This window comes from Hemitrygon akajei, chromosome 3 (assembly GCF_048418815.1).
Source record: "Hemitrygon akajei chromosome 3, sHemAka1.3, whole genome shotgun sequence".
NCBI classification, from domain to species: Eukaryota; Metazoa; Chordata; class Chondrichthyes; order Myliobatiformes; family Dasyatidae; genus Hemitrygon; species Hemitrygon akajei.
This window is the reverse complement of record NC_133126.1, coordinates 196587693-196605796: the sequence shown is the minus strand read 5'-3', so window position 1 is coordinate 196605796 and position 18104 is coordinate 196587693. Positions and strand designations below refer to the sequence as shown.

At 42.8% G+C, this 18104-nt stretch overlaps 1 protein-coding gene across 1 annotated transcript in view; it reads right to left on the bottom strand.

Moving 5' to 3' along the window:
* The window catches only part of LOC140724655 (vomeronasal type-2 receptor 1-like), a 71125-nt gene that overhangs the window by 37256 nt on the left and 15765 nt on the right, over positions 1-18104 (bottom strand). The window contains exons 2-3 of the mRNA XM_073039080.1: positions 12353-12538; positions 11948-12081 (exon numbers count right to left, since the gene is read on the bottom strand). Coding sequence (XP_072895181.1) covers positions 11948-12081; positions 12353-12538 — 320 coding nt within the window. The remainder of the gene's footprint in view (positions 1-11947; positions 12082-12352; positions 12539-18104) is intronic.

Genomic DNA, 18104 nt, shown 5'->3' with positions numbered 1-18104 from the left:
GCTATGCTCAAGGTAAGGTCACCCATGGCGGTAAGGTCGAGGGTGAGGACACTGGCAAAGAACAATCCAACCAAGACCTGAACAGTGGAACAGGCAGACGAAGTTACTTCGAATTCAACAGCTGTCAAGGCGTATGAAGACTGCAGCAAATCCATCAGCTTTAGTCATCGTGGTTTCCATGCCACTGGAATCAGTTGGTTGATTTGTAAAATATTGTGTGCTTTTTGGAGAGCAACATCAAGCACACGTTACACAAATACACGCACAGGTGTCTTCGCTCTGTGGAAACGGAACGAAGAACATCATGCTTGACCTCGAGGGATAGCCACGACGATTTAGATTCACAGGTAGTAGTACCGGTGTCTCTCAACCATGACCTCTGAGTGCATTTGCTGCTGCCACGTGTTCCAAACAAATGTTGACGTTACGTCTGGACTGCACCTTTGCTTGAGAATTCTTGAATTGGATGAACTGGCCTAACTTTCCTATTGACCAAATAAAATGTCCCGTCAATATAAAACATCCATTCTGATCAAGAAAACCAACTGAAACAGTACGTTTGCAGATCTTATCATTTGTATTATTCTCTTTCCTTTACCCTTTATGCATTATGTTTTGTCCTGTAAGTTATTTTAAATTATTTTTGAACTTTTTGCAGATCCGCCTCTCCAAAAGGAAGTGTAATGCACACCTTCCCTCCGTTGTAATGCACCGTGTTTTTAGGGGCCTGCAGTATACCCTTGTCCAAAGTGTTCATGCCCACGAACAAGTTCACGTGAAGCCATGGGAGCAGGTGGTGAATGGTCGTATGAAAGCTTGGTGCATATCAAAAGTCCAGGTTAGAGACGAATGTCGTCAGGCAGACAATTCCTGAAGTGGATTAATTATATCCGGTATCACACGCCATGTAAATACACTGTCCAGAAGAAGGCAATGGGAAAGCACTTCTGTAGGAAAAAAAATAGTAAAATAAAAAATAGAGGGCTATCGGTAACCTAAGGTTATATCTAAATTAGTACATGTTCGGCACAGCATTAAGGGCCGAAGTGTTTGTATTGTGCTGTAGGTTGTCTATGTGTCATGTGTCATGAGCTGTCATGTTCATTAGATCATGATCACCTTCGTCATCTAACATGGCACATAACGATGATTACGTCTACCTGTTGAAGTGGAATAGCAGTGTACAATCGTATCTTGACCGAAGAGATGTATCAGCAATATATACCGTGGTCCAGAGCGTGACACAGCCCTTACTGATAACTGGAATTTGAATTAGAATTGCAGTAATTTTATTATTTTCATTATTATTAAGATAATGTGATTTTTGTTTTCCTTGCGTAGTATTCATGTAAATTGAACCACTACACAATTTTCTGGGATAAAACAAGTAAAACAATGCAGAATGAAATGCAATAGCAACAGACATAGTGCACGGTATGCATCATCAGTAGCTAGATTCTCAGGACAATAGTCCAACTTATCGAACTGGCGAAATACTTGGTAGGGTTATTGCAGCAGCATAGAAACTGTCCTTAATCCCCGTGCAGTCTGTTGACTGTTCGAGTTGGACTAAAATTATGGTCATACATGAGCATTGGTGCTGGGCAGATCCTTACACAGGACTTTAAACATAGGCACATCGAAAATCTACAACACAATATAAGCCCTTCGACCCACAAAGCTGTGCCGAACATGTCCTTACCTTAGAACTACTTAGGCCTACCCATAGCCCTCTAGTTTTCTAAGCTCCGTGTATCCATCCAGGAGTCTTTTTAAAGACCCTATCGTTTCCTCCTCCACCACGGCCGTGGGCAGCCCATTCCACACACTCACCACTCTCTGCATAAATAAACGTATCTCTGACATCTCCTCTATACCTAAATAAAACTTACCCCTGACATTTCCACAAAACTTTTAAGTCTCAGTCTTACAGAATATTTTTCCTGAGATGGACGAATTTTGTACTAGCGCACTGATAGAATTGTTAAATGTAATTGGGACCAGCAGTGTTTGCACCATTGGAAGCCCGAACCTGTTAAGCCGAAATGTTTGCATCCGTCCTGCATTGATCGAGCTCCTATTATTCTTTAATCACTAATATCGATCTGTCCCGCTTAGTGGCTGTCCACAAATCGGAAGACATCAATATTTTACACGATATGGTCAAAATCTTAGTTGCTCAGTTAGAGAACCGATAGGGGGTGGGATACATTTATTTATTGTCTGTTCTCTGAGATTGATCAGTGAGTTGGTGCTGACTTGTAACATGATCCACAGACGTGTGTGCTAACACAGGTTTCTATAACACACGTCGATTACTCAATTTTGCAGTCAGACATTGCCTTGGAGTTAAAGTGATGCAGCTTGAACAGTCTTCCAATAGCTCGGTAGATAACCAGATTTTCTACTGTAGTACAAGTAGGGGTCAAAAACAGCTTTGAGATGAGGAAGATCATCAAGTAACGTTATAGACTTTCTTCACCGACCTCAGCACAGTTCTGAACTCATTGGTTGGATAATAAAGTGCAGAGACGTGAACCAATGTTATCTGGAGATATATTTTGTATGCCAACTAAATGTGGGGAGGCTTCTCTCAGTAAAAGGATTATTACTGATGGAAAAGGACATGTATAGTGGTCGATGCTTCCGTCCTAGATAATTATTGACGCATGAGGAATGCTGAATTGAAAAAATATAAATCTATTTCATCCATGGAGATCACATTATTAAAGTAAAACTCTGCCGTTGTTCAATGGAGACTAATAGAAGAGTGCAGAATAAAGTGTCATAGTTACAGATAACGTGCCGTGCCCATAGATAATGATATGGTAGGTCATAGCGAGGAAGATGGAGAGATCAGGTCCGCATTGTTTCGTACAAGACGACTAGCAATAGTCTTAACATGGTCGGAAAGAAGCAGTCCTTGAGCCTGGTGGCGCAAAATCCTACACTGCAATTCTAAAGAGCTTTAACCCGCTGGAAGGATGTTGGCATGGAAAATCCTCATGATAGTTTACTCCCCAGCAGAGAACAAAGAGAAACCTTTTTTTAAATTACTGACATTAGGTAAGTATTTTAAAAGCCTCTTGATGTTACTCGGATTAATACTATCTTTATGTCAACAAAGGTTGCTCTCATGGAATATTGCGCATTTAGCGTATTTGGTCTTCGACAGTGTTTCTCGTCAAACCAGGATACAGAGAGTCCATTGCGAGTTACTCACAATCAGATTATTGGTGAATAATAACGCCGAGGAAGTTCTGTCCACAACGAGAAAACCGGACAGAATATTCTAAAATTATATGAGGGATAACTGCTTTAGGCAGTCAACATCTTTTGCCCAGTGTACAAATTTGAAAACTAGAGGTCATGCATGCAGGGTGAGAGAGGGCATTGAGAATTGTGGTAGAATAGAGTATTTGGCAATGTAGTTCTTGACGGCGTGAAAGTTGTGGCAGATGTAAGAAGGGTCACAAATGCAGATTTTGGGACATTGGGCTTAATTAATCAAATTATTAACTACAAAGTTTGGGATGATATGTTCAAGTTGTACAAGATGTTTACGAGGCCAAATGTGGAGTATTATATGCAGTGCCCCAAGTTATCGATCAGCTTGATTGAGTACTGAAGAAATTTACAAGGCGGTTGCCCAGTTGACAGGACCTGAGGTAGAGTGAAAAAGAAAGTTAAAGAAGTTAGTACTCTACTCCTTGGAGCACGGGAAAATAAGGAGACATTTGTTGGAGTTATACAACGTTATGAGTGATATACATGTTGTGATGCAAACTAACTAGTTCCCGGAGCCTGGGACATACTAGAGACAGAGGTAATAGATTACGTAGGAAGGATTTAAGGATAACGTAAATGGAAATTCTTCAATCACAGGGATGAGAGAGTGCAGGACAGCGGAAGTGATCGATCTGCTTTCGATATCAGAGTTTATGCGAAGTTTAGTTACGTACATGGATGTGTGGGCCTGCAGTGGTATGCTTCTCCTGCAGAATGGTGGGACTCGTCGGAATAACTAATAGATACATTAATTTCATTTAATGGCAATAGAGATATTAATGCCATTTTAGATAACATAATTTATGGTGAAAGGTGATTTTTTTTTAAGAACGCAAGAGCGGTAAGTTTTTCCTTAGAGTGTGGTGAAAGCATAGTCGAACTGTCAAAGCAAGTGGAGCATTTGGCGTCTACTTGAAAATATTCAAGAAATTCGGATAGTTACATTTATGGGTGGATTATGGAGCGCTATGATCCTTTGGTTATTCGAAGTGCTGAAAAGGTTGTTATTTCGGCAAGGACAAGGACCGAAGTGCCTGCCTCTTTGCTGATTCGTTTGATCTTCATTCATGTGAGCATGCCAAACATTTATATAGCTCTACACCACAGAAGAAAAGGCCACTTGCATCAATGCGACCTGATCGTATGCCTAATGCTGCAAAACTGCATTGGACAATGTGCCTTCAAACCGCTCACATCCAAGTATTGAAAGTGCTCCAAATGCTTTAATTGATGTGGAGTTAGTCAACTCATGTTTAATAGAACATAGAACATAGAATAGTACAGCATAGTACAGGGACTTCGGCCCACAATGTTGTGCCGACCCTTAAACCCTGCTCCCATATATAAGCAGGATCTCCCAGTGGCCACATATTTTAATTCCACGTCCCATTCCCATTCGGATATGTCTATCCATGGCCTCCTCTATTGTCGAAATGAATCCAAACTCAGGTTGGAGGAAAAACACCTTATATACCGGCTGGGTAGCCTCCAACCTGATGGCATGAACATTGACTTCTCTAACATCCGTTAATGCCCCTCCTCCCCTTCTGACCCCATCCCTGACATATTTAGTTGATTGCCTGTTCTCCATCTCCCTCTGGTGCTCCCCCCCACCTCCTTTCTTTCTCCTGAGGCCTCCCGTCCCATGATCCTTTCCCTTCTCCAGCTCTGTATCACTTTCGCCAATCACCTTTCCAGCTCTTAGCTTCATCCCACCCCCTCCGGTCTACTCCTATCATTTCGCATTTCCCCCTCCCCCCTCTACTTTTAAATCTCTTCCTATCTTTCCTTTCGGTTAGAACTGACGAAGGGTCTCAGCCCGAAACTTCGACATCGCTTCTCCCTATAGATGCTGCCTAGCCTGCTGTGTTCTACCAGCATTTTGTGTGTGTTGTTGTTCCCATATATACCCAAACCTTAAATTCCTCCGCATACCTTTCTAGTAGTCTTTTAAATTTCACTAGTGTATCTGCCACAGATTCGGGCAGTGCATTCCACACACCAACCACTTTCTGAGTAAAAGCACTTCCTCTAATATCCCCCTTGAAACTTCTACCCCTTACCTTAAAGCCATGTCCTCTTGTATTGAGCAGTGGTGCACCTGGGAAGAGGCGCTGTCTGTCCACACTATCTATGCCTCTTAATATCTTGTATACCTCTCTCATGTCTCCTCTCAGCCTCTTTTTCTCCAAGTAGTACTGCCCTACCTCCCTTAATCTCTGATCATAATGCATACTCTGTAAACCAGGCAGCATCCTGATAAATCTCCTCTGTACCGTTTCCACTGCTTCCACATCCTTCTTATAATGAGGCGACTAGAACTGGACACAATACTCCAAGTGGGACCTAACCAGAGTTTTATAGAGCTGCATCACTACCTCGCTACTGTTAAACTCTATCCCTCAACTTATGAAAGCTAACACCCCATAAGCTTTCTTAACTACCCTATCTACCTGTGAGGCAACTTTCAGGGATCTGTGGTCTTATACCCCCAGATCCCTCTGCTCCTCCATATTAACAAGTATCCTACCATTTACTTTGTCCTCTGCCTTGGAGTTTGAACTTCTAAAATACAACAGCTCACACTTCTCCGGTTTGGACTCCATCTACCACTTCTCAGCCTATTCCTGCATCGTGTCAATGTCTCTCTGCAATCTTTAACAATCCTCTACACTTTCCACAACAGCACCAACCTTTGTGTCGTCTGCAAACTTGCCAACCGACTCTTCTATCCCCACATCCAGGTCGTTAATAAAAGTCACGTAAATTAAGCGTCCCAGAAACGATCCTTGTGGGACACCACTAGTCACAACCATCTAATCCGAATGTACTCCCTCCACCACGACCCTCTGCTTTCTGCAGGCAAGCCAATTCTAAATCCACCTGGCCAAACTTCCCTGGATCCCATGACTTCTGACTTTCTGGATAAGCCTACAGTGTGGAACCTTATCAAATACCTTACTAAAAATCCATGTATATCACATACACTGCACTACCCTCATCTATATGCCTGGTCATCTGCTCAAAGAAATCTATCAGGTTTGCCCTTCACAAAGCTATGCTGACTGTCTCTGATCAGACCATGATTCTCTAAATGCCCATAGATCCTATGTCTAAGAATCTTTTCCAACAGCTTTCCCACCATAGACGTATGGCTCACTGGTGTATAATTATCCGAACTAACCCAATTACCTTTTCTAAACAAGGGAACAACTTTCGCCTCCATCCAATCCACTGGTACCTTTCCCGTGGACAACGTGGACATAAAGATCCTAGCCAGAGGCTCAGCCATCTCTTCCCTCTTCTCGTACAGCAGACTGGGGAATATTCCGTTAGACCCCGGGCACCTATCCGTCATAATGTATTTTAAGAACTCCAACACCTCCTCTCCCTTAATATCAACATGCTCCAGAACTTCATACTCACTCATATTGTCCTCATCGTCAAAAAGTTCCCTCTCATTGGTGAATACCGAAGAGAAGTATTCATTGAGGACCTTGCTCACTTCCAAAGCCTCCAGGCACATCTTCCCACTTTTATCTCGAATCGGTCCTACCTTCACTCCTGTCATCCTTTTGTTCTTCACATATTTGAAAAATGCCTTGGTGTTTTAATTTAACCTATTCGCCAAGGCCTTCTCATGCCACTTTCTTGCTCTCGTCAGCCCATTCTTATCTCCTTTCTTGCTACCTATATTCCTCAATAGCCTCGTCTGATGCTTGCTTCCTAAACCTCATGCATGCTGCCTTCTTCCACCCGACTAGATTTTCCACCGCACTTGTGATCCATGGTGCCTTCACCCTACCATTCTAAATCTTCCTCACTGGGACAAATGGATCCCTAACATCCTACAAGAGATCCCACAACATCGACCACGTGTCCATAGTACATTTCCCTGCAGAAACATCTTCCCAATTCACACCCGCAAGTTCTAGTCTTATAGCCTCATAATTTGCACTTCCCTAATTAAAACTTTTCCTGTCCTCTCTGATTCTTTCCTTTTCTATGATAATGCTAAATACCAGGGAGCGGTGGTCACTGTCCCCCAGATGCTCACCCACTGAGAGGTCTGTGACCTGATCCGGTTCGTTACCTAATACTAGATTCAGTATGGCATTTCACCTAGTCGGCCTGTCAACATACTGTGACAGGACTCCATGCTGGACACAATTAACAAACTCTGCCCCGTCTATACAATTGGAGATAATCAGGTGCCAATCAATATTAGTGAAGTTAAAATCACCCATGATAACAACCCTGTTATTTTTGCACCTTTCCAAAATCCACCTCTCTATCTGCTCCTCGGTATCTCTGCTGCTACCAGGGGGCCCATAGAATATTACCAATAGAGTAACTGCTCCCTTCCTGTCCTGACTTCCAGCTATACCCACTCAAAACAAGATCCTGTTACATTACCCACCTTTTCTGCAGCTGTAATAGTCCCTGACAAGTAATGCCACCCCTCCACCCCTTTCACCCCCCCCCCCCATCCCTGAAATCCAGGAATATTGAGCATCCATTCCTGCCCTGGTGCCAGCTAAGTCTCGGTAATGGCCACTACATCGTAATTCCATGTATGTATCCAAGCTCTCAGTTCATCACCTTTGCTCCTGATGCTTCCTGCATTGAAGTACACGCACCTTAGCCCTTCTATCTTACTACCTTTACAACATCTATTCTGCTTTTCTTTCCTCAAAGCCTCTTTATATGTTAGATCTGGCTTTACTCCATGCACTAGGCAGTTCTGCATGACCTTTTTAGTCCTCCACCTCACTCTCTGCTCTAACACTGTGTTTCCCCTTCCCCCAGAAAATCTCGTTTAAACCACCCAGAGCAGTACTAGCCAACCTTCCCGCAAGTACATTAGTCCCTCTCGAATGCAGGTGCAACCCGTTCCGTCGGAACCGTTCCCACCTTCCCTGGAACAAGGCCCAGTTCTCCAGAAACATGAAGCCCTCCCTTCTGCACCAACTCCTTAGCCACGTAGCTAGCTGCATTATCTTCATATTTCTAGCCTCACTAGCACGTGGCACTGGTAGTAATCCTGAGATTGCAACCCTGGAGATCCTGTCTTCAACTTTGCACCCAACTCCTTAAACTATCTTTGCTGGATCTCCTCCTTCTTCCTATCCACGTCTTTTGTCCCTATATGGAACACGACATTTGGCTGCTCACCCTCCCTCTTGAGAATACTGAGAACTCGATGCGAGATATCACGGACCCTGGCAGCAGGGAGGGAACAGAATCGCTGAGGTTCTCGATCTCTCCCACAGATCCTCTTACCTGTCCCCCTAACTATCGAATCCCTTATCAATACTGCTCTCCTCGTTTCCCTCCTTCCGTTCTGAGCTAAGGGTTCACTCTCGGTGCCAGAGACGTGACCACTGCAAATTGTCCCTGGTAGATCGTCTCCACCGACAGTATCCAAAGCGTGTACTTGTTGTTGATGGGAAAGGCCACAGGGGTTCTCTGCTCTTCCTGTCTATTCCACTTCCCTTTTCTGACAGTCACCTGGCTACCTGTCTCCTGACTCTTAGCTAACTGGCTAACTGTCTCCTTCCCAGTTCCCTCGCTCGGTTTGTCAGGAGCTGCAGCTGGATGCACCTTTTGCAGGTGTAGTCATTAGGGACAATTGTGCTCAATTATTGTGATAAGCTTTGATGTACCAGGGTGTAAAACACAGCAGTACAAAAAACCGCACAATTACTTGTGAAGTCAAAATCTGCCGAAGCGTCAGACGTCAAGAACAAACTGAAATATTTCCTTCTTATTAAATAATGCAGAGATTAACCTGTGACACCTCGAATACGATGCAGTAGCGAGTTCAGAAGTCGGATGGACTGGGGGATGAATTAGTTTCTCCTCCTGACTTTTTTGTCAGGGTGCTGAAGCAGGGATCGAATCGCAGATATGGTGCACACATTGATATTAACTCAGTAACTATCGAAGTGCAAACCAAATCTGCGTCAAAATTCAGGCAAAGATCAAAACATCCAGATAAATCCAAAAACCAGCATCGGGAAACAGGCAAAGTCGATATTCAGACGGACAGAGTCCAAATACAAACGCTGTAATGGCTGAGGAAAATTCACAGGCACATCTGTCAACAAACAGGTCAAAACACAGGACTGAAATACGCTGAGCAATAAACAGAGAGGCAGGTGCTAGGTAGAGCACAATTACAAGCAGGTGGCAGCAATAAAGGTAATAATCAGAGACATTTGAAAGACGGAGTACTCAGTAATACAGGGACCGGAGTAGAACAGCAGCGGGAGCAGGCGCACATGGCAATACAAAACCACAGACTGACTGCTAGGGGGGAAACACACAACAAAACAGAGTTCAACCTATGGGGCTCAATTAACGAAGTTGTTCTGGCCACCATTCAATCCCCCCAGACCTCCTCGACTCGCGGCTCAGGACCACCCGCAGTGATCCCCAGCACCCCAAGCACCCCCAGCACGTATGTCTTCCTCTCCTCTCCTCGCCGAACCTCCTGGCCTCGGACTTCCCCGCTCGGTGTCCGTTCCATCGCGTCCTCTCTCTCTGTCACCCCCTCTCGCCGATTGCCCAATTCCCCGCCAACAATAGTTCATAGTCTCAGAATAGAAAGAATAACATTAATCCCAATTGTTTAACAAACGAATACAATTCACGATATCATTAATTTTAACCCAAACAACAGCGCGAGAAAGCAATTATCATAACAAGAAACATTCCTACTTTTAACAAAACAATGAAGCCATTTTGATTAACATACGCAGTAACAATGAAAAGGAAGAACCGCCCTTTACATATGTTTTCTATGTAATCACAAAAGGTTGTTTTGCAAGTTTAACAGACTATCGAGAAAGAAAATAGAATGTTGGCCTTAATTGCTGGATTGAATTTAAGAGCAGGGAGGTTATGCTGCAAATGTACAAGGTACTGGCTTGTTCGGATATACTGGTTTTGGAGGCGGTGCAGAGGAGTTACACCAAGTTTTTTTTCACAGATGAGACTCTGGGGAAAGATTGCGTCTCCTGAGACGGTACTCAATAGATTTCAGAAGAATAAGCTGAGATCTTATAGAAAAATAAAAATCATGATGAATGGCACGGAAACGATCGATGCAGCAAAGTTATTTCCACGGGTAGTTGAGACTAGAACTAATGGACATAACATTAAGTTTCGGAGATGTAGATTTTGGACGGACAAGAAGAAATGGTTTTCAAAGAGATTGGTGAATATTTAAAATGTTTTGCTCAATGTAGCAGCGGAGACTCCGCCGATAAATATATTTAAAACAAGGTTCGATAGAAGTTTGCATAGTATGGGTATTAAAAGTTATGGGGAAAAAGGCAGAAATGTGGAGCTGAGACCAAAGCCCAGATCAGCGATAATCGTATTAAATTGCTAAATCGGCTCGATGGGTCAGGGGACCTGCTGCAGCTCATCTTTCTCATGTTCATAAGTTTTTATAAATGTCCCCGATGGAAGATAGGGAGACCCTATTACCTTCTCAGCTTGCCAAAGTCCTTTGTAGGTACTTCTGGTCCGAAGCCTCAGCTGTTCCTGTCGCGGATGGATTTCCAACTTGTCAGGACCCTCTGAATGGTGCTTCTGCAAAAATAAGTTAAACTGTAAAGGTAGGGATTGGAGGAGGTGTGGGTTGTCAATCGTTCCTTGCCCTAGCCGTCTTAGGAAGTGGAGGAACTCCTGTGTCTTCTTCTTCTTCTTCTTCTTCTTCTTCTTCTTCTTCTTCTTCTTCTTCTTCTTCTTCTTCTTCTTCTTCAGGGAAGTTAGATTGGGAGCATGATGCCTATGACCATAAGACATAGGAGCTAAATTAGGGCGTTTAGCACTTCGAGCTGAATACCCAAAGTAACAACCTGGCCTCCACACTGTCTGTGGTAACTAATTCCAGAAACACACCACCCTCTGTCTAATGCATTTCAGAATTTTGGATTTTTCCCCGTATTGAAAAACGTCTGAACATTTATGTCTACCAAGAAAATGCATGCCCATGCATTTTTCAACATTGTATTTCATTTGTCACTATCTTGCCCATTCTCCTAATCTATGTAAGTTTTTTCTGCAGCCGAATTGTTTCTTTAACGCTACCTGTCACTCCAGCAATCTCGAATTATCAGCAAACTTGGCAAAAAAGCCGTCTATTCCATCATATAAATAGTCAGTATACAGCATGAGAGAAGATGTCCCAACACCGACCCCTCCAGCAAGTCACTAGTCACTGGCAGCCAACAAGAGAAGCGCCCTAGTATTCTCACTCGCTGCCTCCTGCCAGTCAGCAGATTGTAGTAGCCATGTTAGTAATTTTCTTGTCATGCCATGGGCCCTTAAATTGTTAATCACCCTCATGTCTAGTACCTTGTCAACGGCATCCTGACGGTGTAAATATACAGCCTCCACCTCATCTCCATTATCTATTCTAGTTTTAATTTCCTCAATGGACCAGGTGAGTCGACCATTTTGTGAATTCCCAGGAACTTGGTGCACTTAACTCTCTCTGCGTAGGAAACATTTATTCGCAGGGGGGTGGGGACGTTTCTTCTGCACGTTCCTGAAGTCCACAATAATTGAAATTGTCTTCTGTACATTAAGCCTCAAGATTTTCATTTCACACCATCTCACCAACCACTGTACTTGCTTTCTCTACTCTGTCTCGACGTCATTCATGTTATAGTCAACCACAACTGTGTCATCTGCAAACTTGATGACGCATTTTAAGCTGGATACTGTGATACAGTCATGCCTCAGCAGCGCAAACAGCAACTGGCTGAGCACACGGCCCTGGGGAGCGCGAATGCTTAGCCTATTGGGACGAAAGTCTTTGCTGCCCTGGGACGATTGTCATTTAGGCAGGTTACGATTGTCTTCTTTGTCAGTGGAATGATGGTCGCAGCCTTGAACCCGGAGGGGACAAAGAGTACTGTATGGGGATATTGAATATATCTGACAGCATTATCGTCAGGTCGGACGCACAGTCTTTCAAAACCCTTGTTAGTACATTATAGAACTCCTGATGTTTGAGTAGGTTGACTCTGGCCAGGGTCATACTTACCTCAGCTTCAGCCAGATGTAACGTCTGCTCCACTGGATTGCGGGGTACGTTTCGCATCAGTACTTTGTTCTGCGCATCAAACCGGGCGTAGCAGACCTGTAGGCTTTCAGGAAGTGAAGCATCATATTCACTGAAGATCAGGGTTGATCTGTAGTTTGTACATTCTGACACATGCACCTCGTCTCTCTAGTTTAGCAGAAGTGGCTGTAAATTCTCTGAGAATGTTCTTTCTTTGTGCTCCTGATAAAGCGGTAAGCACATTTACCTCGACAACTTGCCCATATTCTTTTGAGTGAACTGGCAGATTTTATTTGAATATTTCGCCATTAGCCCTAAACCTGTGACGTGTGCATCTTGTCTTACCCAGCCTGGGAGGAATCTGCCTCAGCGGAAAGAAAAAAACACCATCGAAGACCAAAGAAGTCATTGGACAAAGAATAGTCTGTAGTCAAGCGGAAAATTATTGAAATGAATTGCTTGCATGACGCCAAAGATAAGCACGTTTCATTCGCATGGCTGTTACATAAATGCTATAGAAAGGATGAGGTTCCTGATTTCCACGTCGGAATCAACAACAGAACTGTAACTGGAAATGAGCTTCTGTTCAAAATCTGGCATCAGAATCAACGCTGAAAATCTCAGGAAAAACGTAATCGTAACACCTGAACACAAAAAATTGTATATATATGTAAGGGCTTCTCTGTAATGTTAACTGATGAGGTAATGCCTTTTTCTCCAGCAGCAATAATTGGGTTATAACTAAAGGCAACGGGTGACTGCCCAGTAGGGAAATGCTACTCTTACTTGTGTGTCTGAAAGCTGTTGGTTTCGTGAGTTTTTTCCAGAAGGCACGAGGGGAATGAAGAGATGAGAGACGACCTGAGTGAGCAGGTGGGCCGCCCGAACAGGTGAACTCCGGGAGGGAGTTTGGTTGTCGGCGATATACGGAGCAGATCGAATGATGGATAGAATTTCTTGCTGAGTGAGCTCCAACGATTTGTGCACAGACAGTTTAATAAGATTATTTTCTTTTATATTTTGTTTCTCAACTAACCACATAGTCAAAGCAAGAGTTATAAATCTTAATAGTTTAACCGCATGTTGTGTACTGATTGCTAATTCTGGGTACTGCTTTGGTACAGGGGACACATCCAACATCATCCACACAAACGAGAATTATTAAGTTTTCCTTCCATGTTGTAATAAATAATCCCGGGTAAACGCAAATAATTGCTGTAATTTCATCAACTAATGACTTATCATCGAATTATGGCATTATAGCCAATAGTGAAACTCGCCTACAGGAGGAGCAGGACTGGCAGCTTAATATTCCAGCATTCCAATGTTACAGACGTGATAGAGGCAGAGGGATGAAGGGTGGGTGGGTGGCATTGCTAGTCAGGGAAAATGTTACAGCCATACTCAGGCAGGATAGATTAGAAGACTTGTCTACCAAGGCCATATGGGTGTAGCTGAGAAACAGGAAAGTTATGACCATCTTAATGGGGTTGTATTATAGACCACTCAATAGTCAGCAAGAACTGGAGGAGCAAATCTGCAGAGAGATTGCAGACGACTGCAGGAAACATAATGTTGTGATAGTAGGGGAGTTTAATTTTCCACATATTGATTGGGACACCTATACTGTTAAAGGCTTAGATGGGTTAGCATTTGTAAAATGTGTTCAGGGAAGTTTTCTAAATCAATATATGTAAGTACCAACTGGAGAGGATGCAATAGTAGATCTCCTATTAGGAAACGAGTTATGACAGGTGACATAAGTGTGTGCAGAGGAACACTTTGGTTCTAGTGAACATAACACCATTAGTTAAAACTTGATCATGGATAAAGATAGATCTGATCCTCAGGTGGGGGTTTTAAACTGGAAAAAGTCCAAATTCGAAGAAATGAGAAAGGATCTAAAAAGTGTGGATTGGGACAGGTTGTTCTCTGCTAAGGATATGATTAGTAAGTGGGAGGCCTTCAAAGGAGACATTTTGAGAGTGCAGAGTTTGTATATTCCTGTCAGGATTAAAGGCAATGTGAATAACGATAAGGAACCTTGCTTGTCAAGGGATATTGGAACTCTGATAAAGAAGAAGAGAGAGTTGTTTGACATGTATAGGAAACAGGGAGCAAGTAAGGTGCTTGAGGAGTATAAAAATACTTAAGGAAAAATTTGGGAGTGCTAAAAGAAGATATGATGTTGATTTGGCAGTCAAGGTGATGGATAATCCATCAGGTACATTAAGATCAAAAGGATAGTAAGGGATAAATTTGGTCCTCTTGAAGATCAGAGTGGTCGGCTATGTGTGGAACCAAAAGAAATAGGGCAAATCTTAAATTTTTTTTTGCGTCTGTATTTACTAAGGGAACTGGTATGGAGTCTATGGAAATAAGGCAAACAACAAGTGCGGTCATGGAACCTATGCAGATTAAAGGGGAGGAGCTGCTTGCTATCTTGAGGCAAATCAGAGTAGATAAATACCCAGGACCTGACAGAGTATTCCCTCCGATCTTGAAGGAGTCTAGTATGGAAATTGCAGGGGCCCTAGCAGATAAATTTAAAACGTCGGTATTTACAGGTGAGGTGCCGGAGGTTTGGATAATAGCTCATGTTGTTCCATTGTTTAAAAATGGTCTCTAAATGTAATCAGGGAAATTATCGGCCGGTAGGTTTAACGTTGGTAGTAAGTAAATTATTGGAAGGAGTACTAAGAGATAGGATCTACAAGTATTTGGATAGACAGGGCCTTATTAGGGAAATTCAACATGGCTATGTGCGTGGCAAGTCATGTTTAACAAATATTTCTTTTCTTTTCAATCTTTTTATTAATTTCAACATATTAACATAACAAAAATGGATACAATTGTTGGGATTACAGAATTAAAAGTTAACATAGATAGACATATAAACATTAGGTACAAGAGAATTAAGTCTCCCAAAATCATACATGATACAAAGATAATGTGTAGAAGACAAGAAAACTAGGTGTAACAATGTGAAAAAAAAGAAAAAGAAGAAAAATATATATACCCCAAACAACAAAAAAAAAGCTACTCTAACAAGCTAACAGCTAACTAACAAAAAGAGAATGAAAAAGAAACATGGGCTGTTTATAATATTTGAGAAAAGTAACATAATCATAAGTGTCATCAACTCCGATCCTCTTTATATGTATATAATCAGAAACAGAAAGAAACAGGTTTGTAAAAAGGTCAAATTGCATCATATGAAAATATTGAATAAATGGCCTCCATGTCTTTTCAAATTTAATAGAAGGATCATACATTGCGCTTTAATTTTTTTCCAAATTTAAACATAACATAGCTTGAGAAAACCAATGAAATGTGGTCAGGGGATTAATCTCTTTCCAGTTCAGCAAAATAGATCTTTTAGCCATTAATGTAATAAATGGAATTATCCAAAAGGTAAAGGAAAAAGCATCATAGGCACACCAAAAATTGCGGTGACAGAGTGAGGTTGTAAAAACAAATCTATTAGATGTTTTCGAGGAGGTTACCAGGAAAGTGGATGAAGTGAAGACAGTAGATGTTGTCTACATGGACTTCAGTAAGGCCTTTGACAAGGTCCCGCCCAGTAGATTAGCTGGGAAGATTCAATCGCTCAGTATAAATGTGAGTAGTAAATTGATTAGACATTGGCTCAATAGGAGAAGCTAGAGAGTGGTACTGGAGAATTGCTTCTCTGAGTGGCGGCCTGTCACAAGTGGTGTGCCACAGGGATCAGTGCTGGGTCCATTGTTATTTGTCATCTATATCAATCACCTGGATGATAATGTGGTAAATTGGATCAGCAAATTTGATGATGATACCAGGAGTGGAGGTGTAGTGGACTGTGCGGAAGGCTTTCAAAGCTTGTAGACGTATTTGGACCAGCTGGAAAAATGGGCTGAAAAATGTCAGCTGGAGTTTAATACTGAGAAATGTGAGGTATTGCACTTTGCAAGGACAAACCGAGGTAGAACATACAAGGTGAATGGTAGGACACTGAGGAGTGCAGTAGAACAGAGGGATATGGGTGTACAGATACATAATTCCCTAAAAGTGACATCAGATGGGTTGTAAAGAAAGCTTTTGGTACATTGGCCTTTATAAATCAAAGTATTGAGTATAAGAGATGGAATATAATGGTGAGGTAATAAGACATTGGTGAGACCAAATTTGGAGTATTGTGTGCAGGTTTGGTCACCTAATTACAGGAAGGATATTAATAAGGTTGAAAGAGTGCAGAGAAGGTTTAGAAGGATGTTGCCGGGACTTGAGAAACTGAGTTACAGAGAAAAGTTGAATAGGTTAGGACTTTATTCCCTGGAGCATAGGAGAACGTGGAGAGATTTGATAGAGGTATATAAAATCATGGTGGGTAGAGAAAGGGTGAATGCAAGCAGGCTTTTTCCACTGAGGCCAGGGGAGAAAAAAACGAGAGGAAGTGGGTTAAGGGTGAAGGAGGAAAAGTTTAAAGGGAACATTGGGGGTGGGGCTTCTTCACGCAGAGAGTGGTGGGAGTGTGGAATGAGCTGCCAGATGAAATGGCCTATTCCTCCCTATCCTACTCCTACATATCACAACCTCTCCTTCAGTTTTCACCTATTTGAGTCTATCAATCACCTTGGGATCCCATCTTATCAATCTGCCTACTGTTAATAATGGCCACCTTCTCTCTCCACTCTCAGTTCTCTCAACTAGAACCATTATTTTCCTTCCACAAATGTTACCTGACCAGCGGAGTTCCTCCAGCAGGTTGACTGTTGATCCAGGCACCTGCATCTGCAGCACCTCCTGTATCTGGTCTTTCACCTTGCTCTACTTACCTGACAGAAATTGTCCTCACAAACAAGAAGAAATCTGTAGATGCTGGAAATCTGAGCAACACACACAAAATGCTGGAGGAACTCAGCAGGCCAGGCAGCATCTATGGAAAGAGTACAGTCAACGTTTTGGGCCGAAACCCTTCGGCAGGTCGGGAGAAAAAAGCAGATAAGTAGATTTAAAAGGGTGGGGGTGGAGAGGAGAGAAAAACACAAGGTGATCCGTGAATCCTGGAGGGGGAGGGATGAAGCAAAGAGCTGGGAAGTTGATTGGTGAAAGAGACAGAAGGCCATGGATAAAAGAAAAGGGGGAGGAGCACTAGAGGGAGGTGATGGGTGGGCAAGGAGATAAGGTGAGAGAGGGAAAAGGAGATTGTAAATGGTGAAGAAGTTGGGGTGGGGGGCTTTACCAGAGCTTTGAGAAATCAATGACTATGCCATCAGGTTGGAGGCTACCAAAATCGAATATAAGGTGTTGTTTCCCCAAACTAAGTGTGGCCTTATCACAACAGTGGAGAACACCATGGATGGACATATTGGAATGGGAATGAGAAGTTGAATTAAAATGGGTGGCCACTGGGAGATCCTGCTTTTTCTGTTTAACAGAAAGTAGGTTCTCAGCGACGCAGTCTTCCTATCTATGCCAGGTCTCACTGATATACTGGAGGCCATAACAGGAGCACCAAACACAGTATATAACCCGAACAGACTCACAGGTGAAATACCGCTTCACCTGGAAGGACTGTTTAGTGCCTTGAATAGTGGTGAGGGAGGAGGTGTAGGGGCAAGTGTTGCACTTGCTCTGCTTGCGAGGGTAAGTGCCAGGAGGGAGATCAGTGGGGAGGGACAAATGGACAAGGAAGTCACGTAGGGAGCGATCCCTGTGGAAAGCATACACTTGGTGGTGGAATCCCTTTGGA